This window comes from Pongo abelii, chromosome 14 (assembly GCF_028885655.2).
Source record: "Pongo abelii isolate AG06213 chromosome 14, NHGRI_mPonAbe1-v2.0_pri, whole genome shotgun sequence".
Taxonomy (NCBI): Eukaryota; Metazoa; Chordata; class Mammalia; order Primates; family Hominidae; genus Pongo; species Pongo abelii.
Window position 1 is genome coordinate 119,276,811 of NC_071999.2, and position 21,943 is coordinate 119,298,753.

General features: G+C 57.4%; 1 protein-coding gene and 1 long non-coding RNA gene across 16 annotated transcripts in view; one reads left to right on the forward strand and one right to left on the reverse strand.

The window, feature by feature from the left end:
• Window positions 1-21,943, forward strand: part of MCF2L (MCF.2 cell line derived transforming sequence like) — a 209,501-nt gene that overhangs the window by 122,381 nt on the left and 65,177 nt on the right. For all 15 annotated transcript variants that reach the window (XM_054529276.2, XM_054529272.2, XM_054529273.2 and 12 more), the window contains 2 exons: window positions 4,752-4,835; window positions 14,751-14,865. In XM_054529276.2, coding sequence (XP_054385251.2) covers window positions 4,752-4,835; window positions 14,751-14,865 — 199 coding nt within the window. The remainder of the gene's footprint in view (window positions 1-4,751; window positions 4,836-14,750; window positions 14,866-21,943) is intronic.
• LOC134759911 (uncharacterized) lies at window positions 1,192-12,971 on the reverse strand. The gene is made up of 4 exons (XR_010136835.1): window positions 12,680-12,971; window positions 11,689-11,833; window positions 9,382-9,512; window positions 1,192-2,998 (listed from the first exon to the last, which is right to left on the reverse strand). It is a non-coding gene; the product is annotated as an uncharacterized LOC134759911 (long non-coding RNA).

Below are 21,943 nucleotides of genomic sequence, written 5' to 3' on the forward strand. Positions count from 1 at the left end.
CTCTCTGCTGCTTTCGAGGTCACCCTGGGCTGGAAGGGGTGCCTGGGATGCTGCTCAGATGTCTTGGCCGCCCTCCCACCCCCTACACCCCACTCCTGGTTTTCAGGATGAAATTGTCCTCAAATAAAGCAAGCTTTTGAGTCAACTTGCAAGAGGAAGGAAGTTTGCTTCAGTCGTCTGGTTTTGTTGGAACAAAGAGATCTAAAGATAGACACATGGTCCCCCTCCCTGGACTGCCATTGCCAGGACCCTGTTTCTGTGAGGAAAACTCGGTGGTGGGGCCTCACCTGTGTATCAGGTGAGCCAAGGGCACCTCTGCCCTTCCCACGCTTGGGAAATCTCACCACGTCGTCCCCATAGTGGCCAGAAGAGATCGGCCCTCCCAGGTGGGGCTGCTGTGGTTGGTGCTGGGGATGGGCAGGGGCAGGCCTGGCCACCCCCTCGTCGGCCCCACCTGCTGCCTCTGCCCGCGTGGCAGGGGAATGGACGGGGCAACCTCTGCCCGCACGGCAGGGGAATGGACGGGGCAACCTCTGCCCGCACGGCAGGGGAATGGACGGGGCAGCCTCTGCCCGCACGGCAGGGGAATGGACGGGGCTGCCTCTGCCCGCACGGCAGGGGAATGGACGGGGCAACCTCTGCCCGGCCTCAGACGTGAGGCCCTAACCCTCCCCTCTCAGACCCGCCTCCGAGCCATGGGGTCATCACTGGGGAGTTGGCTGGGGCAGGGCTCAGTGAGGGAGCTGGGCCTGGCCTGGCCTTGGGTGGCAAAGACAGGTCAGGGGCCCACCACCTCCCAGCCATCTGACAGCACGGAGCCCCACAGAGGTCACGCTCGCCTGCCTGCGTCTCCTCGGGGGACCTGTCTCCTGAACCCAGTGGCTACCATTGTTCTTCCATGCGCTTCTTAGTCTTATGGCTACAAAATTAAGTAGATTGGAACTTTTAAAGAAACTATGATCATAAAGGGCAGATTTTCCCATCATTCTTGAGTGGGTTCAAAAAATCAGGAAGAATGAAAACTTACACACATAAACGGAAGAAACACCCAGTGCCCTGAAAATCCCGGGGCCCCGCCTGCAGAAGGCCTCCATGAAAAACGGGAGAAGGCCAACACTCTGATGTGGGTCAGAGAGCGTCCACAGGCCTCTTCAGGTTCACAGAGAGGCCGGTGACCACTTCAGATGTAGTGATATTTTAGAGTTTATTTGTATGAGCTTAGCTGTGTGCAGTTTCTGATCACGCACAGGGGGAACCCTACTTTTCAAACCCAAAATGAGGCCTTTGATCTGAGGGACAATATTTAGAGTTTGTCCTGGCCCAGCATCCAGAGGCACTGGGGGCTGCCAGCAGGCAGACACTGCAGTGCGGACGGTGGACAGGTGGTGTGGACGGTGGACACTGCAGTGCGGGTGGTGGACAGGTGGTGTAGATGGTGGACAGGCAGTGTGGATGGTGGACAGGTGGTGTGGACGGTGGACACTGCAGTGTGGATGGTGGACAGTTGGTGTGGATGGTGGACACTGCAGTGCGGATGGTGGACAGGTGGTGTGGACGGTGGACAGACAGTGTGGATGGTGGACAGGCGGTGTGGACGGTGGACACTGCAGTGCAGATGATGGACAGGTGGTGTGGATGGTGGACAGGCAGTGTGGACGGTGGACAGGTGGTGTGGATGGTGGACACTGCAATGCGGACAGTGGACAGGTGGTGTGGACAGTGAACAGGTGGTGTGGATGGTGGACACTGCGATGCGGATGGTGGACACTGCGATGTGGATGGTGGACAGGCGGTGTGGACGGTGGACACTGCAGTGTGGATGGTGGACAGGTGGTGTGGATGGTGGACACTGCAATGCGGACAGTGGACAGGTGGTGTGGACAGTGAACAGGTGGTGTGGATGGTGGACACTGCGATGCAGACGGTGGACACTGCGATGCGGACGGTGGACGGGTGGTGTGGACGGTGGACACTGCAGTGCGGATGGTGGACAGGTGTTGCTTTGCCCCCCACGGGCCTGTGATGCCCAGAGAGTGGAACCCGCCTGTGAGGGGTCGGGGCCTTGGCACTGGATTCCACAGGATGCTCTGGGAAGGCACCCCTCCCTTACTCCGCTACGTTAGCAGGGGCAGCTGCTGGGCCAGGCCCTGTGGGGAGGGTGGGGAACCCCGGGCATGGTCCCTGCAGCCTTGAGTGGGGGCTTGCGGGCGCCCATGGAGGGTGCAGGCTGCCGTGAGGGCCCCTGCCTGGCGAGGAGGTGGAGAAAGGCCTCTCTGAGGTGGCATCTCAATAGGAAATTGAGTGGGGTCAGACTGGCCACAAGAGGAGCGGCTGAGCAAGGGCCCCAGGCCCGCACCTCGCCCATCCGAGGAACTCTGAGCGTGTGGCAGCCCCTGGAGGGGTGGACGAGGAGGCTGCAGTGGGCAGCCTGTCCCAGAGGCAGCTTCACACCTACACGCACCACTGTCTCAGAGCGGGCAGTGTCCATCCATCTCTAACACACGGGAAAGACATCTGCTGTCAGCAGGGCCCCAGAGCAGGCGCCGGTGAGGTCCAGAGCCGGGTCAAGAACACCCGAGCGCGTAGGGAACGGGCCAAACACGCTGCCTCTCAGAGCTGCCAGAACAGAGTCTGGGAATCATGGTGGAAGTGTCCACATCGATGCCCGACTCTCGCGGTCGACAGCGTCTGGAAGTTGAGGTGCAGAGAGGGAGCCACAGACGTGGGTTGATGCTTCCCCATTTGTGGCCCCAGTGAGCCTGGGTCACCAGCATCCTGCAGCCATCACCGACCTTGGCACCTCCCTCCAAACCGTCCCCCCGTGATGAACCTGCCAGCTCACAGTATCCACAGTCTTTTTTGTAGCTCCCAGAATTTCTCAAAACTCCAGGGAGACCCTTCCCCTGTGCTCTGTGTCAGCGATGTGCTTCTCCTGGGATGAGCAGGTGTTGGATTTGAGGACAGTGCCTCCTGGTTTCCTCTCAGGTTACAGTCGCTCCTGGTGAGAGAGAAAAACTTACTGTAAAATCTGAACGTCCAACTGCGCGGTCTAGGCTGCCGTCGGCTCCACCAGACACACATTCCAGAGAGGTGTGCGCCAGTGGAAGTCACTGTGCCAGGAGCATAAGATAGTATTTCACGCTTTACTACTTGACTGTTTCTGTCTTTCTCCCATAAAAGAAGCCATTGCTGAGACGTGGTTGTGCACTGGGAATGGGTCTGTGCCCTGAGCTCGCCCTGCAAGGCTCTGTGGAAGGGCCTTGACATCTGCTTGGCTCTGGCAGGTCCCGTGACACCGTGGCCCCGCCGTTTCCCCCCCAACACCAGGGTTGTCTCTGGCTTGGAGGCAAAGCAGTCCCGTAGCTGGCAGGGCCGCAGCCAGCACGGCCCAGGAGGGGCCCCTTTGTGTTCCACTGTGTCCCGTGTTTACACTTGTTTGTCTGCAAGACTGGAAGAGCAAGATTTAAGTCTGATGCCAGGTAGATATTATCTTGCAGCCTCTGCTGGGAATTTCCAGGTACAAACACCTCTGTCCCATATCTTCAGGCTGTTAGTGGCCTGGGTCCTCAGGTATGGAAAAATTGAGCATTTAAGCCATTCTCAGGTCATTAGCGTGAGTCCTGCATCTTTTAGAGAGAAATTGTGTGGATGTTCAAGACTGCAAATGTGGCTATATGATGAGAGCGTTGGCCAGAAATCGTGTCTTCTACTCCGTGGTCAGTGGTCAGTGTCCCCGAGGCACAGTGGCCTGGCAGCCGCTCTGTGGCGGAGACCACCAGCCTGTCAGTCCGTACAGCTTTCCCTGGAGGGTCTTGCTGGCCCTGTGCTCCCAGCTGGTGCTGGCTCCATGCTCCCAGCTGGTGCTAACCCTGTGCTCCCAGCTGATGCTGGCCCCGTGCTCCCGGCTGGTGCTGACCCCGTGCTCCGAGCTGATGCTGGCCTAGTGCTCCTGGTTGGTGCTGGCCCCATGCTCCGAGCTGATGCTGGCTTAGTGCTCCTGGTTGGTGCTGGCCCCATGCTCCTAGCTGGTGCTGACCCCATGCTCCGAGCTAATGCTAGCCTAGTGCTCCCGGCTGGTGCTGGCCCCATGCTCCCCCCGTGCTCCCAGCCAGTGCTGGCCTGGTGGCTGCAGGTGCTGCAGTGCGTCCAGACCCATCTGGAACCTGCTGGGTGGGGGGATGGGTGCGGGGGTCGACCCTGCTGTTGCCATCCTGCCTCATTTGTGTCCGTCTAATGGCGAGGCCAGGGATGTGGCACAGACCCCCAAGGGTCCCGTGTGTGCGGAGGCAGAGGCCCATTCCGTGGCCAGGTTTTCCTCCTGGGCCACAAGTTACTGCACCTGCAACAGGTGCAGGGCAGGGGTCGCCCGAACATCTTCCCCGATGTGGGTGGGACTTAGACCAAAGCGTATTTATCCGAGGAGCCAGGACCAAGCCTTTTCCCACTGCTCCCCTGCCTCCCCTCTGCCCAGGTCTCTCTCTGTCCCTCCCTCTCTCTGTCTCTCAATCCCTTTCTCTGAACCTCTTATACCACACTTTCAAAATTAATTGTGAATCACTCGACACACAGCTTTTGTGTGCTGAGAAACAAAGCCCTCTACGTATTGGAAACTGAAAAGCCTTTTTCCAGCCACGTGACGCCGCTCCCGTAGGTGCCTGTGGATGTGCCAGCTCCACGTGGGATCGGGTGGGCACTTGCAGGGTGAGGCAGCTTCCTGGGACTGACGCATGCCGTCTGCTCTTTCTGTGCAGATGAAATCATGCACCAGGACATCGTCCCGCTCTGTGCTGCCGACATCCAGGACCAGCTAAAGAAGCGCTTTGCTTACCTGTCCGGTGAGTTCCAGAAGCCGGGATGGGGTGGAGAGGGAGGGGTCTGGGGCCAGGTGTGGGCTGAGCAGCCCCCGTGGCCTGGCCCGGGCTGGCGCTGGGAAGGGTCATGCGAGGGGCCGTGTATTCACTGCCTTGGGTCTGACCTGTGACCTGGCGGCTCTCCCCATCTCTGTGAAGTGGGCAGCTCCATGCCAGTTGGCACACGGCCACTGGGAAGGGGTGGGTGGAGGAGGGTCAGGGTCCCCAGGGGGATGTGGCCTGGGCACCCCTGTCGGCAGCCTCCAGGGACAGATGGAGTGGTGTGTGGGTGGCCGAGCCCATGGGCCTCAGTGAACCCCAGTTCCTGCTGCATCTGGGCACCTCTGAGTCCACGCCTCTATCCACTGTGGCCTCCAGCCTGCGTCTGGCACACCTGTGAAGGTGGTGTCTGCAGCCATGGGGACATAGTGAGGCTCCCAGCACCCGTGTGGGTACAGCAAGGGCACCTGCAGTGGCCCCGAGCTGTGCAGATGCCGTTCTTATGTGAACAAATCTGCCCAACAGGACCCGTCAGAAAAAACACCATGCACATGTGTGCCCACCCTGGGCCATCAGGGTGCCCCAATGCCGAGGAGGGTGCCCTGGACCATCAGGGTGCCCCAATGCCGAGGAGGGTGCCCTGGACCATCAGGGTGCCCTGATGCTGAGGAGGGTGCCCTGGACCATCAGGGTGCCCCGATGCCGAGGACGTGGTGCTCTTGGGAGCTCAGCCTCTGCCCCTCTGCATTCCCATCAGCATCCCGGCCCCCAATCCATGGCTGGCACAGTGGGGCCTCCATCCCGCACCTGCACCTACAGAGCCAGCCCGCGCCCCAGGCCGGGCCTTGGGGTCTGAGGGAGGCTGACTGCGAGGTGCAGCTGGTGAGTTTTATGAGACCAAAATCGAAGAGACAGCCAGCAACATGATGGCCAGAGGAGGAGGAGAGCTGACCAGTGACTCAGTCCCTGCTTTCCATGGCCAAGTGGCCCAGGAGGAGGAAGGAGAAAAAGCAGGGGGTCTCTGGAGAACTGAAAACTCCCAGGGGACAAGGGCTCCAATCCCCCTGTGTCGGGGACCAGGCGTGGTGATGGCTCAGGAGAGGCGCCATGGTTTCTGCCGGTTCCTCCTGCATCCCCAGCCTCTCCCCGCCCCGTTCACGACCCCAAAGAGGCTCACAGCTTTGCCACCAGGAGGGCCCCGACCTGGACCTCCAGCCTTGACCTTCCTCCAGTTGCCAGGCAGTGCCCCCACCCCAGCGGTGCCTGGGAGGGCAAAGTCCCAGGACGGCCCCAGCCACCCACCTTTTCTCAATCGTTCCTCAGACGCCAGCCGAGGAGCTCTGTGAGGGGATTTTGCAGATGAATTTAAGGCCCCAAATCAGCTAACTTTAAGATCTTCCTTGGTGGGCCTGACCCAATCAGCTAAGCCCTTAGAAGAGGTGGGGCTCTTCCTGGCGTGAGAGATCCCAGGTGCAAGAAGGATTTGACACAAGGGGGTTCTCTGGGTGGCCCTGAAGGAGGCAGAGGCTGCCTGACCAGGACAAGAGCCACCCCACGGGCAGCCGCCAGGAACCCGGGGCCTCAACACTGCAGCTGGGGGCAGAGCTCTGCCAAGCCCCTGGGGGAGCTGGAGAGACTGGGCTCAGGATCACAGCCCGGCAGCCCCTCCACGTGGGCCCAGAGACCCTGAGCAGGGACCCGCAAGCTGATAAGTGCCTGAGCGTCAGTGGTCTTGGGAACCACACCAAAGCCTCCGTCGGCTCCTCTCCCTCCTGGAATATAAGCTGGAGTCCCCTGTGGTACTGCTGCCCCCGCCTCGTCTCCTGCCCACCCCCTGGAGGCAGGCTGCCTCCCCATCCCCCTGCCTCCCGCCAACCTTGGGGCCTTTGCACAGCCGGCCCTCTCCATGCAGTGAATTTCTTCGGCGGGGCTCGTGGCTGGCCCGGCCCCTCAGGCCCTTGCTCAGAGGCACGCCCTCGGCCAAGCCCTCTCCCTCCTCACCTGCGCTCTGCTCCACCCCCTTTGTTACACCACCTTGCATCCTCCTGTGTGTGGCGGGTCCCTCCTGAGGGCTGGGCTTGTTCACGGCTGCCTCCCGGCTTCTAGAGGTGCACCCAGCCTCACAGCCATGCACTGAGGGCTCAGCCATGGGCCCATCTGGGGTGGGACCCTGGGCACGCCACACTGTTCTCAGGATCCAGGTCGTAGCAGCAGTACCACGTCTGACATGGATCAGTGTCGGCTGGCGCTTCTCCTGCAGATGTGCGCGGATTTGGATAAAGTCCGTGGCAGCCTCGGGTGTGTGGGTTTCCAATTGCCCCGTCCCCTCCTCACCGCGTCCGGCACAGCTGTGTCCTGAGGCTGCGCCTGCACTCCGGGTTCCTGCCATGAAGCCCCCTTCTGTGTCCTCATGACAAAGGCCATGCACTGGGAGACCGAAACAACTGGGGCTCGTCTCTCAGGTTCTGTGGGGCTGTGCCCCTTCCGGAGGCTCCTCCTGCTTTGGGGACGCAGGTGTTCCTTGGTGTCCCTTGGCGTCTTCAGGCAGCCGCCTCACCTGTACATCGGCATCTCCTCTTCTGCCTCAAAGCCCCTCTGCCTTTCTCCCAGGACACCCATCACGAGATTTAGGGCCCACCGTATAATCCATTATGGTCTCAGCCTGAAAACTTTGTTACCTCTGCTGCAAAGACTTTTCCAAACAAAGTCACATTTACAGGCTCCTGGGACAGGGAGTGGACGTGCCTTTCAGGGGCCGCCTTGGACCCAGGGTAAATCTGGCTCAGAGGTTTGCTGTCTTGACAGCTGCCCCCAAGTGGGGCTCCCCTCCTGCCCCAGCATCACCCATGGGACTCGCTCTCCCTGTCTCGCTCCATCGAAGGAAACACAGACTCCCCCGCCCGCCAGTCCTGCACACTGACCACCGTGGGGCTGGGGCCCAGCTGGGTGAGGCCCCTCATTGTGGCTGGAGCCCACAGGTCGACGCCCCAGCCTGTTGCGTGGACTTTTGCTTAATTCCCTGGTCTTTGGATGCCTGGAATGGCCTCCATGAAGTGCCAGAGCAAAAAACTAAAGATGTCAGGAAGGAACGGCTCCGAGTTTTCCTTTTCAAGAGGAGACTGCGTTTCTTTCCACTTGCCCTGCTGATTTCCCCTCCCTGAGGACGTTCGCTCCAGCCCTGTGCTGTCTGCTGTGGAGCCAGGACTGCCCCCGTGACATGTGCAGTCCCCTCTCTTCTCCCTCCGTTGCCTGTAGATGCACAGGTGCCACGCAGAACGCTACAGCTCTGTCCAGATCCTGGATCCAAATGAGGCAGCTTTTGGAAGGCAGCCAAGTGAGGGACGCATAAACCTCAGGGGCTCCGGACTCCTGTACGTTGCCGCCCAAAGTCAGGATGAGCTGCAGAAGTCACACCTGGACTCTGTGTCTGTCATCTGCAGACAGCAGCTCCCAGTTCAGCCTGCGTCCCTCGTAATCCACACCCTCTACTCACAGTGACATCTGCCCCAAAAGCGCTTCGCTTAACCCTGAAGCTACGAGACCTGCCACCCTACTGTCCCCTCTAGTTTTCTGATATTTGAGGAACAAGGAATTGGGTGTAAAATCAGGAAATATCCTACATGTAAATTCTTGATTATTCTTGTCCTTCCGGGCAGAGCTGCCTCCCGTGAGTCAGCCATTTGACTCTTTCTTACTGAAGGCTGAGGGTTGGGGAGGTGCATGGGTGCTCCAAACCCAGAGGCAATGGCGTGTCCCCTGGCGTGGCAGTCGGAGCAGGCCCCGAGGAGGTCGTGGGCTCAGAACTCAGTCCTTGTGTCATCCTAGAAAAGATGCTTCAACTTGCCGACCATCAGCAAGAGCTAAAAACAGGGCAGGAGAATTTACCACTGAGGAACTTATGATCTGAAGTGAAAAACGCTGAGAACAGACTTGCCACCAGTGAAAACCACAAAGCTGAAATGGAGGCCGTGCCCAGAACGCAGAGGCCGCCGGCACTGTGTGTCTCACTCCCTGCAGCGGACGGCGGCCCCCCTCCCACTGCCCAGGCAGCTCTTGGGAATTTCGTTTTGCTTTTACGGGAATGTGGCATGGTCAGAAGCGGCCATCAGCCATCCAGGGACCTGGATTTGACAGGATTGTTCCATCCCATGTCCAGGCAGCCTCAGCTGTGTGGAGACAGGGCAGACTTAGGAGACCCTCCCCCTGGCCTGTGCTCTCCTCCCGGGAAGAACACTGGAGACCTTCGTCTCTTCTCCTTTCCTCACCTTCCCCAAGCACTCACTGCACAAGCCCCTCCTGCCTTGCCCCTTATCCCACCCCATTTTGGTTTTGGTCCCAGCCTACGTCTCGTCCTAAGGATTAAGTGTTTGTGCAGCTGAGCCATAGTTCTCAGGTGAGCTGCAGGGCTCCAGCATGGCACCTGCCTGGGCAGTCCTGAGAGAGGGATTCGAAGTGGGGAAGGACCCTGGAGTCTCCCTGGCACATGGTCTGAGGCTCCGGCTACCAGACCCGAAGCTCAGTCTACACTCACCAAGGCCCAACGGCTGCTCCAACCTGGGAGGACCGATCCGATCCTGCGCTCCCTGAGGCCGACGGCTTTTTGACACCCAGGCTTCAGCCACAGACAGACAAATGTTCCCTGCCCATGAGGGTTTGCCCTTGCTGGAGAGAAACAGAAACGGACAGAAGGTCACTGGGGTGGCCCTGGGTGTTCTGCAGAGAATCAAAGTCATGAGACGGAGACAGGAATCCCGTTAGGTTTGGGCGGAGTCCCATGTGCTCCTTTCTGGACCTGCTTCAAGGAATCCAATGGTTGCACGACCTCCAACCAGTTGCTATGGGATAAACGTTTGTGTCCCTCCAAATTCAGATGTTGAAACCCTAACCCCGGAGGTGATGTTTGGGGAGGTGAGGCCTTTGGGAGGAGATTAGGTCGTGAAGGTGGAGCTCCCAGGTAGGATCAGTGCCTTTATAAGGGGCTGAAGAGACCAGATCTCCTTCCGCAGCGTGGCCATGCCTCAGGGAGACCTCTGAATGGGGAAGCCGCCGTCACCAGACACCAAGTCTATGGGCGCCTTGATCTTGGACTTACCTGGCCAGAGCTGTGAGATAAATTTCTGTTGTTTGGGCCTCCCGGCCTATGGTGGTTTGTTATGGCCGCCCAGACAGACCAACAACCTGTGTGAAAATGCGAGCCATAACCGAGGGGTGTTGACGGTGTGAGTCACTGCCATAAATGAGCAGTGTTGACAAACGCATCCTGTCCAGGTAGGAGCTCCGCATGGCTATGTAGTGTCTAGTTTCAGAATGTGACGCCTTCTTGATGTCATCTCCACACTGGCAGGAGGAGGTTTTTATTTAGTTCTTATTTTAAGATTTTTCTACCTGACAGTTAACTTAGGATACAGCTGTCATAGTAAATTAACCACAGGAATGCTTTCATTCCTAAGCAGCTCACGTGAGTGAGTTTCTAAAGCCATGTCTGGGCCGATGCATCACACAAGAGGGTGTCCCTAAGGTGCATCATGTCTGTGGAGAAAACGAAGCAGGACACACGTGTGAGTTGTCACACCCTTGGTCACCCGGCTTGGCCGTCATGACGCCTCCTGCCCAGGATGTGTGTGCATGTGTGTATCTACCTGTGTGTCTCAGCTCAGGCTGCTTGCTGTGACAAAGTCCCCTAGACTGAGTGGTTTAAGCCACAGGAGTTTATTTCTCTTGGTTCTGGGGCAGGAAGTCCTGGGTGAAGTCACCGGCAGATGTGCTGCCTGGTGAGGGCTCACTTCCTGATTTACAGACTGCCGCCTTCTCACTGTCCTCATGTGGCCAGGCGAGCAGAGCAAGCCCACAGGATCCCATCCACGGGAGCCCCACTCCCACAGCCTCCTCACCGCCCACAGGCCCCACCTCCCAGCACTGTCCCCGTGGGGGTCGGCATTTCAACACGTGAATTCGGGGGAAGACAAATATCCCGTCCACAACAGTGTAAATGTGTAGATGTGTGTATATAAAGTGTGTGTGCATGTGAATGTGTAGCTATGTATGTTTACATGTATGTATGTGTAGTGTGTATATGTATGTGTAGATGTGTGTATGTGTAGTGTGTATGCGTGTGTATGTGTATATGTGTGTACTTGTAGATGTGTATGTGTGTGTATGTGTAGCTGTGTATCTGTATGGTAGCTATGTGTGTGTGTAGCTGTGTGTGTGTGTATCCATGTATGTATAGGTGTGTATGTTTGTACATATATGTACATATACATATCTACACATCCACATGCATGTGTGTGTAGCTGTGTATACATGTGTGTGTAGGTGTGTGTCTAGCTGTATGTGTAGCCACATATCTGTGTATAGCTGTGTACGTGTGTCTGTGTTTATAAGTAGCTGTGTGTGTAACTGTGTGTGTATATGTACATGTATGTGTGTATAGGTAGCTGTGTGTGTGTGTAGCTGTGTGTGTATTAAACTGAGTGTGTATCTCACACTAAAGCAGATCCCGTAGGAACCACAGTTCTTTCTGGTGGTGGGGATGAGAGGGAGTTGCACCTGTCTTCTGCCCCTAGCGAGTGGATGCAGGCCCAGTTGCTTGGGTGCAAGAGTTCACGTGCAGGTGTGACAGGTCTTAGCCAGGACAGTGGCTTTTGGACGTGGGTGGGGACCGGAGGCTGCCCCTGGTGCTATGTGGACAGGGTGCTGTTCTGAACCACAGAGGAGCTTCAGAGCCCTCTGTCCTCTGCGGCGTTCAGCCAGACTCCAGTTACTAGGCTGGGTGCAGACGCAGAAGTAGAGCCTGTTCTTGGTGCCACTGGCCCCACAGGGTCCTGGCACTGCCCACCTTGATGGGGAGGGTTTCTCCAGAGAGGGGCTGTGCCCCCAGCTCCGCGTCCAGCGGTGTTTTGCAGCCTCATAACCTGCAGGTACTGGGAGCTTTGGCGCCTGCTTTTCAATCTCAGTGGACAGACTGGGATTTCCACTCCTGGCTTGGGAAGAAAGAACAGGGTCTTTGCTTTCCATTGAGGCTGCGGTGGAGCACAGAGAGTTCAGAGATACCCAGGGTAGCAGCAGCCTGAGACCAGCACCAGCTACCAACTGAACCAGGCTGTGCGGCCCAGGCCAGGCCCCCGGGCGATTTCAGCTCCGGGTCACCTGGCCCCCACCCTCTTCCCTGGGCAGCTGGAGGCTCCAGGTCTTCCTGTGGATAGCTCCTGCCCCCAAGGCTGCCCTGCTGACTGCACCCTCGACCCTGTGGCTTAGGCTGGCCTCTGGGGGTCCCCGGTCTCTGTGGTTCCAGTGAGGCAGCAGCTCCCAGATGCCACCTCCACGCTGTGGGTGGGCCAGCCAGTGCTGAGAGGGAGCCACTGTCCACCTCTGTGTCCACCATCCACTCCAAGCTCCCAGGCTGCCTCCACGTTTGGGCATGGGGGATCTCGTTGCATCCACTCCTCTTCCTAGCTGGGCCCTCCACAGCCAGTGTCCCCCAAGGAGCAGCTTCTCCCTCCCACCCACCCCCGCCGGCCAGGGGTCCTCATGCCATGGCCCACGCCCATTTGCACAGGGACTCAGGGGGTCTCGCACACAGGCAGGGTCCGCCCCCAGCTGCCGTCGGTGTCACGCCACACACATAGGCTTCTGGGCGGTGCTGGAAGCTTCTGGCCCTGAACGTTCCCCCAGGCCCCGTTTCAGGGAAAGGAAAGGCAGGTGCAGGCTGCAACCATTTCCACCATCTGTCTCACAAAAGGCAGGCACAGGCTGTGGCCGTTTCCACGATCCACCTTGTAACTGGGGCGTGCGGCTCGCCTCGCCTTGTCCGGGCAGAACACTCTTACTTTTAATGGCGGCTGAAAAGTTGCCACGAGCTCCTGATCATTGTAGTAGGTGCTGTGTGAAGCTGAGACGTGCATGAGCCACATCCCAGGGGGCTTTGAGCCCCCACCGCGGCGGCAGCTGAGGGGAGGCTTGTCGTACTTGCACAGGAGGACACAGGGCTGCAGTGTTCACTCCACGGCCTCTTATCGTTGGGATCTGAGGAATTTTCCGAGAGGAAGTGAGAATTAACAATGATGAAAGGTTTGTCAGTGAGTGACAGGCACATTCTATTGAGTACTGCATGGGACATTGTGTGCCACCAGAGACGGGGGCAGAGCTCAAGAGCCCTCGAGGGCTGGGAGAGTCTGGAGGACAGAAGTCCTCAGAGCACGTGGAGCCAGACCCTGCAGCGGCCTTCCCATTCGGGGGCTCCTTAGAATCCAGCATTGCAGGGACTGAGCTGTCCCAGGTGAAGCGGGGCCGTCACGGTGTATGGACACCCCTCGGCTCAGCCCTCTAACAGACTCAGCAGCTGGGATGGGCTCGAGGCATGAGCCCTCAAAGGAGGTTAGGAAGGAGCTACGGAGAAAAGATATGCTTGTGTGGCGTCCTGGCCGAAGTGAGAACAGTCGTGTCAGATAATGAGTCACGTCCCATTGAGGGGTGCCGACAAGGGCTGGACGGGCTCTCGGGAGAAGGCCACGGAGCCCTGTGCTGAGGAGACGCCCACAGGGAGCCCCGCAGGCCCAGCGTCGGGATCACTGGATGGTAAAGCCGCCCTGCCTGGCGTGGCTGGGCTTGGCCAAGACCCAGAAGCAGAAGTTCCGGAAGCTGGAGGCAGTGGCTGTGGGGGGCGCGAGGCGGCGGGGGACTGTCACTGTTAAGAGACAAAGCTGCAGTTGTCGTAGGCTGTGTGCACCCTGGGTCTTCTCAGTGAGGATGTGGATGAGGGGGTGGCGAACCCACCATTATCTGTTCTCCATAAAAAGCTACCCTAAACTTAGTTAGCTTGAAAAGCCCTATTTTACAGATTTATTCTTCATTTAGTGGCTCAGGAGTTCCAAAAGGGCTCAGCCAGGTGGTTCTTCACTCCACGGGGCACTGACTGGGTCCTTCGCTCAGCTGTGTCCTCTATGGCGGCCGGGCTGGAAGGTCCTGGGGGCTGCAGTCCCGCACCTCCACCTCCCTGCCCTTTCACAAAGCCCACCCTCAACCCTGGGTACTGGGCCTCCTCAGAGCAGGTGGATGCAGGGTCGTGGGACCACCTGCCCAGTGACTACAGGGCATGAGAGGGCAGCTGCAGGGTCCTGAGTCCCAAGCTCACTTCTGCTGAGTCCTGTGGGCAAAACAGATCGCAGGGCCAGACCCAGGCTTGGGGGAGAGAAATGGACTCCATCCGGCCAAGGCAGCGTGGCAGGGTTGGGTCAGTGGCCGGCTCCAGCAGGCAGACCTGGAGCCCAGCTTGTGTGACTCCAAAGTCAATGTTCGAATGGAGCCCTTTGGAACTGAACTGTTTAAAAGGCGCCAATGTCGGAGAAGCTAGAGGATACCCACAGCCAATGTCGGAGAAGCTAGAGGATACCCACAGCCAATGTCGGAGAAGCTAGAGGATACCCACAAACAGTACAGTTAGGCAGATTATTAGCGCACATGCGTATGTGGAAGATTATGCAACATTTAAAATAATGGTTACATAGTTTAAAAGCATGGAAACAGTTTGTTCTCAGTGTCAGGAAGGAGGCAGGAGACAAGCTTCTCTATGCAGTATCACCTCAACAACGTTAAAAAAGCCCATAGAAAAAGGCTTGGAAGGCAACATGCTGAATTGTCACGGTAGCTGTCCCATGGTGGCCAAAATAACGAGTGATTGTCTAAATTTACATCACTTTTGTGTACTTTCCAAATATTTTCTTCAAGCAGCACACATTTCTTTCAAATAAAAATTATGTAACGATGAAGAACATGCCACAGTTTTAACTGAAATACTGGGTGCTGATGAAAACGGGCCGACATCTGTGGAGCCCTCAGGGGCGTGGAGCCCTCAGGGGCGTGGAGCCCTCAGCTAAGGGTCTGCCTCTGATCTCTCCCCAGGTGGGCGGGGGCAGGACGGAAGCCCGGTCATCACCTTCCCTGATTATCCGGCCTTCAGCGAGATTCCGGACAAGGAGTTCCAGAATGTCATGACCTACCTCACCAGCATCCCCAGGTACGTGTGCTCAGAGCCCGGCAGACATTGTGGGTCGGGGCAGAGTCTCTGTGAGGTTTCCCCATGGTGGGGTCCCCGTGACTGCAGGATGAATTAGGGTCTCTGGGAGCCATCGTTGAGTTCCCTGTGGCTTTGCTGAGGGGTTAGAGCTTTGTCAGCATCACGGCTCCGAGGAGCTCAGGAGTCTGCCTCGGATCTGATCTGGGGTCCGAATCCAGCTTTTCCGCTCCCAAGCTGCCGTTCTTTCCTGTGTTACCACCTGGAGGCCCAGTTGCTCAGCAGTCGGGATCTGACTTAGCCTGGGCGCCGCTGTTCTCCTGCGTAAACTGTCACTGCGCCTGCCTGTTCGATCAGCAGAGCTCTGTGGTGCCAGGGCTTCTGTGTTCTTAATGCCGCGGAGGCCGTCTGCATGGGGCCTGATGCTCATGGGAGCAGAGCCCATCCACGTGGCCTCTCTGGCGCGGTCAGGCCCTGGGGGCGTGGCCGCCTCCTGCCCTTTCCAGGAGAGAACTGACCCCAGAGGTACCAGAAAATCCAGTTAGCAAACATGGTTCCCTTGGGCTGCAGTTTTTTGTTTTGTTCCAGGCAGAGCTGGGTCTCCGTCCTCTGAAAAGGTAGGGAGCCCAGTTCTGTGTCTCCCCAGCGGCCGGCAGGAGAGCAGCGTCAGGCCGGTGAGCTGCAGGCTGACTTGGGGATGCCGCGGGGGTCTCGCATTTGATGTGTTCATCCCAGCCTCCAGGAAGATGCTGAGAATGTCAGCCTCACACCAGACAATGTAGTTGCTGCTTCCATTTGGGTCATAGTGAACACACACCAAGTAAAAACAAATATCCTTAAATATGGCCTCTGTATCCCTCACTTACATAAGGTGGCAAAACACAGAGGAGATGTTTAACCATCGGTGTGAAAGTGCGGCCGTGGCCGTTACCGTGAAGGTTCTCCTTCATTCTTCAGTCTTTAAAGACAACAGCGCACTGGGCCTGGTAACTGAGAGCTCAGCACGTCGGCCTGACCTGGAAAACACACATTGATCCCCTGATAAATATCACGTAACCACCAGTTGGCAGCAGCCAGCCTCTGCAGGCATGCCTCGAGGAGAGGGAGAGCGGTGGGCACCTCTGTCCACTTGGTGGGTTGAGGTGGGAGCTGGCGGAGCGGGGAGCCTCACCGGTGGGCCTGTCGGGGGCAGGACGTCTTGGTGGGCAGAAAGAAGGGGGCTCGTGACGGACTATGGTCAAAGCCCTGGACATGGCAGTGTCCTGGTAGCCCCAAATCACTGTGTGTTGGGTTTGTGGTTTTGACCTCAGTCTCTTGTCTTTTGTGAGAATCTTGCACCCCCGCCCCACGCGCCAGGCTCTGCTGGCTGAGCTGAGTGCACGGAGGAGGGGCTGGGTCTCGGGCCGAGCAGCCGAGCTCCCTGAGGGGCTGATGGGACAGGCTTGGTGGGGCAAGGCTGCGATGCTGCAGACGGTTTCCACACATTCCTCCCTGGTTCTCAGCCACACTGTGGCAGGAAGGCAGTTATTAAGCCCATGTTATAGATGAGGGTTGATAACGGGGTGATGGCTGGAGAAAGGGGATGGCTGGGCAGGGGAGCGCCCGAAGGCCCAGACCACATGGCCATACCCCGAGGATGTAGGCTCCAGGTGTGCTGTGGCCAGAGGGGTGTCCTGGGGAGGGCAGTCATCTCCAAGCCTCCAGGCCTTTGTCTGTCACCTGCACGGGAGGAAGGGCCTGTGTCCCAGGGGACGGCCGGCCTGACGGGTACATCCGCCCCCTGATGGCACCTCCTGGTATGGGGCTAAATGAGATTCTATGGTGTCCACACTGAATGCTGACTGGTCAGACTCATTCTCAGAAGTCAGGGCTGTTGTCAGTGCTTGCTACTTGGGAGCCATGAGCTGGGGCGCCTCCTGTTTGTTGAACCTTCCTGTCTCTTTTGTCTTAGAAACTTCATGGAGTCCCTTAGCTACCCACATCCCTTTTCTCAAGATTTTTCTAGAATCTGCGGAGTTCCTTAGCTACCCACATCCCTTTTCTCAAGATTTTTCTAGAATCTGCGGAGTTCCTTAGCTACCCACATCCCTTTTCTTGAGATTTGTCTAGAATCTGCAGCACTCAGAGGCCACCCATCAAGGCCATAAGAGTGTGGTAGGCGGCACGTGTTCATGTGTGCACGCCTCTGTTTATCCGATGTTCTGGAACCTTCCATGGCCTCCTTGCTGCTGCCCCACTTGTCTGTCTGCTTCTTCTCCTGAGATCCAGGAATCTCAAATGGGTCCAGACTCCTGCAGGACAAGACCCACTCAGCCACCTCTGTAGATTGCACGTCTGTGAGTCGCACAGCCTGGTCTGGCTGAAGGTGGCTGGAGTGCAGGCCCAGTCCCCGCTGTGGACACGCAGGCCCCAGGATGCTCAGAGGCAGCTCCATGGATCCCCACTGTTCGCCTGTGTATGGAAACTCAGGTTTTCTGGTCACACTTAGATAATAAAAAGTGAAAGAGGCCTTTGTATCACCAAATGCTCTAAATCAGATCCTGGAAATGCCAGCTTCGTTCACCCATGAGCAGCGCTGCTGACCGTGGAGCTGTTTTCCCCACCGGACTCAGTGTGGGTGTCTGAGTGTGTGGTGTGAGTGTGTGTAATGTGAGCCTGTGGTGTGTGGGGGGTGTGTGGTGTGTGTGGCGTGTGGGGGGTGTGTGTGGTGTGTGGTGTCTGTGAGCATGAATGTATGCGTGCATTCTACCCACATTTCCTTTCTTCTTCCCTGTGTGGTGTGTGTGTAATGTGAGCATGTGGCGTGTGTGGGGTGAGTGTGTGGTGTGTGTGGACTATGTGAGGCATGTGTGGGGTGTGTGGGGTGTGTGTGAGCGCGAGTGTATGCGTGCATTCTACCCACGTTTCCTTTCTTCCCAGGTAGGTCTCGTCAGTGTCAGACCCAATGTTCCCTTTCTATCTGGAAATAAAACTCTTTGATAACAAAACCCAACCTGTGTGAATTTGGGAGGACGCCTGCATGCCCTGATCAGAAGGACCCACAGAAGGGAAGCTGCAGGCCTGTAAGAGCCACCTGTCCCCTGGCTGTCCCAGCGTCCTAGGGTGCAGCAGCCGCGGCAGCTCCCCTGGATTTCTGTGAGCACGGGGGCCGCGGGCGTGCTGTGGGGACCCCGTGCCTCGAGGGTGTTGCCATTGAGCATGTCCTTCCAGAGAGAGTGAACAATTCTTGACACATTTCTAAGGGAAATCGTCTTCCTAAGGGCATCTAAGGGATGCCTTCTTGAGAAGTGCAGAGTGTGTTAAAAACGTGGGGGTCAAGCACGGCTTCTGCAGATAAAACCAGGGTCCCCGCAAGCCTTGCAGGTGCAGCTTGGCAGAGGGGACCGTCCCAGAGGAAGTCTCTGCATCCCTGGCGAGCAAAATTGCCAGGCTAGTGACAAGGAGGAGACCTGCCCACGGTGCCCTGAGGGTGCTGTGCCCCCAGGAAGTACCCTCTGCAGGGGACCCTCTTCCCAAGGTGGGGGCGGGGCTGCCCTCTGCTGGAGACGCGGAGCATTGCGGCTCGGTCCCGGGACATCCCTGGGAGACCAAGTGAGGGAGGGGAGCTTGGACCTTTTCTTCCAGGAGAAGGTGGGCGAGACCCTGGCACAGGCGGTTCCCCAGCACGCAGTTTCCAGACAGCTGCACAGCCAGCACGTTCTTTAAGTGGGAAAAAGTGAGATTGACCCGGCCTGTTCTTTCACAGGTCAGTGCAAATTAAACGGACAAATCTCTCATGAAGGCTGCTTTTAAGGGGTTTCAACTGTTATATTCTAAACCAAGCATCACGTCTATCAATTTAGAAAGAATGCTGTATTCTAATTTTAACTTTCCTTCTGTTTTCATATGCAAATGCCAGGTGTTCCAATTTAAGCACTACATCTGACTCATCATTTTTGGAATATTAGACTGAAATAGGTTTGCCCCGAATGGTTTGGGACACCTGTTAATATAAACCAAGTTTTTGGTCCTTGGAAAGATGACTCACTAGGGCGAAGGGGGTGACCGCATGCTTTGCTGACTCAGGTGTCCGCCGATGCCTCATGTGGACCCTCAGGTGTCTGCCAACGCAGGTGTGGGCCCTCGGGTGTCCACCGAAGCCCAGTGTGGACCCTCGGGTGTCTGCCAACGCAGGTGTGGGCCCTCGGGTGTCCACCAATGCAGGTGTGGGCCCTCGGGTGTCCGCCAACGCAGGTGTGGGCCCTCGGGTGTCTGCCGACGCAGGTGTGGGCCCTCGGGTGTCCGCTGAAGCCAGGTGTGGGCCCTCGGGTGTCTGCCGACGCAGGTGTGGGCCCTCGGGTGTCCGCCGACGCAGGTGTGGGCCCTCGTTTGTCAGAGGGCCACTTCAGATCTCTGAAAACCCTATAGCCTTTCCTATTCCTAATGGAGCTCAATTTAACCAACATCGGCCAGGCCTTGGTAGGAGCCAAGGTCTCAAAGAGGCGATAGAGACCAGCGACAAGCAGATTCCAGACCCTGTATGGCCCCCTTAGAGCCACGTGGCTGGGGAGGAGATGCACAGGTAGACGGTCAGACCTGTGTGTCCAGGCACTGCGTGCTGAGAAGTTGCAGTGGTCAGCGCACACTGGGAACACAACAGCAAATAAACAGAGAAAATTGTGGTGCTGAGACAATATGTCAGCTATGGAGGGCGTACAGGGCAGCAGGGCTGTGGGAAAACAATGTGAGAAAGAGAGACAGAGACAGACAGAGACAGACAGAGACAGAGACAGAGAGATAGGAGACAGAGAGTGACAGAGATAGAGACAGAGAGTGACAGACAGAGAGATAGAGACAGACAGAGACAGAGATAGAGACAGAGAGACAGACATGGAGACACAGAGATAGAGAAAGAGAGCATGAGGGAAGCTGAGGGCAGGGGCGGCAGCATCACTGTAGACAAGGAACTTAATGTAAACTGGGAAGCATTCGTCACAGAGACCCCAGGAGGGAGCCAGCCTGGGTTGGGGGGACAGTCACAGAGAACCCAGGAGGGAGCCAGTGGCATCTTTGGGGGCAGCGAACGCACCAGGGGGTGGGACAGAGTGCCGGGGAGTCGGGGGCTATAGGGACAGAGTCTGGGAGGTGAGACGGTCTGTGGAGCCTTTTCTGAGGGGCTGTGTTTTCTGTGAAGTGGGTGCCAAAGAGTTCATGAGCTGCCAGAATGCAGGGTGGAGGGAGGAGCTGGGAGATGGGGAGGAGGGCAGCGGCCCTCAGAGAAGGAACGAGGTAGGAAGCCTGGAGCTTGCTGGAGGAGCAGTGTGGAAGGAATTCACTGAAGCTGATGATGACGCTGACTTTCCATGGGCCTGGCTCAAAGCTCCTAGCTCCTTGGGAGGTAGGGACTCCATCTACCAGCCGGCTTGCCGGGACAGGGGTCACGTTCAGCCCATAAGAGGCATGTACACATACAGATGCACACGTGCACCTACACAGGCTTTCACATGCCACACACACACACATGCACACAGACACACAGGCACTCCTGCACTTACATACACAGATGTGCACATGTATAACCACATGCACACACACACATGCAAGTGCATGCATACCCCCCACAGACCTGCACACGTACACACCACATGCATGCAGTTTGTGTGGACTGTATGGGGAGGGTGCATGTGGGACGGAACAGAAACACGAATGTAATCATTAGGCTCCCAGTCAAGAGGAGAGTCCTCCTATCTCGCTGATTCTAAGATGAGCACCTGGAGCCAGCTCGGTTTGTCGTCCCCCTGCGGTGACCTGAGCACCCTGTCCGGCTGTCTGAGCTGGAGGGCAGCTGGACCCCAGCCCTTGGAAGAGCCCCGCTTCTCGCTGTGGGTTTGATTTCCTATTGAACTTTGAATTGGTTTTTGAATATAAGGACAGGAAGTGTCTGTGAGCGTGTGTGAGCGTGCTAAACAATTTAATACGTGTGCATTAAAAAGTGAAGCTTCCGCTTCACCTCCTGCTTCCCTCCCCCACAGCTAACTGTGGAGCTGCTTTGGGGTGACACCCAGGCTGTTCATCCACATGTGGTGGGACAGCACAGGACATACCACCTCGCAGCTTGCTGCTTCTGTTCAGTGGTGTGCCGTGGCACCCTTCTACCTTGGTGCCATTTGCTGCTGCCTTTCATTTTATTTTATTTTATTTTTCATGTTTTGAGACAGGGTCTTGCTCTGTCACCCAGGCTGGAGTGCAGTGGCAGGATCTCAGCTCACTGCCGCCTCAACCTCCTGGGCCCGAGGTGATCCTCCTGCCTCAGTCTCCTGAGTAGCTGGTACTGCAGGCATGAGCCACCACACCCGGCTAATTTGGGTATTTTCTGTAGAAATGGAGTCTCGCCATGTTGCCCAGGCTGATCTAGAATTCTTGGGTTCAAGTGATCCACCCACCTTGGCCTCCGAAGTGCTGAGATTACAGATGTGAGCCACTGCAGCTGGCTGTGCCTTCTTTTTAAAGGCTTCCTGGCCCCTGTGATGTAAGCGGACCCGGTGTGATTACTTGGGCTGGCCCCCGTGACGTGAGTGGACCCTGTGACTTGCGTGGACCCCGTGTGCTCGCTTGGGCCTGTTTGTGGGCATTTCGTGGTCCCTACTGTTTCCCTGTTAGGGTCACTGCTGTAAAGGGTCGCCCCACCATGGGTGTGGCCGGTTTCTGTGTTCTGTCTGTGAGATTGTGCCCTGTTTCTGGCAGTTCTCAAATGCTCCAGCCGGGTGATTCCCCCACAACCCCCACCCCAGTGGAGTTGGCAGTTTCAGGGCCGCCCTTGTCTGCCATCCCTGGCTGGCCTGAGGCTGTGCTGGCCCCGGTCGCCCTGCATGGTCTGAAGCCCTGAGTGGAAGCTCTGCCACCCACATCCAGCCTCGTTAGGAGGAACCGGGAGACACCGCGCGGCCCAGGTGTCTGTGAGCTGCCCTGGGTGGGAAGCCACCTCTCGGGTGTGTTTCCCGTCTCACATCAGCATTTTCTTCATGGAGTCTGCTGCTTCTGAGCACTGGGGACACGTCGCGGAGGCCCTGCCATTCCTTCCTCCGGGTTCTGCACGCACCAC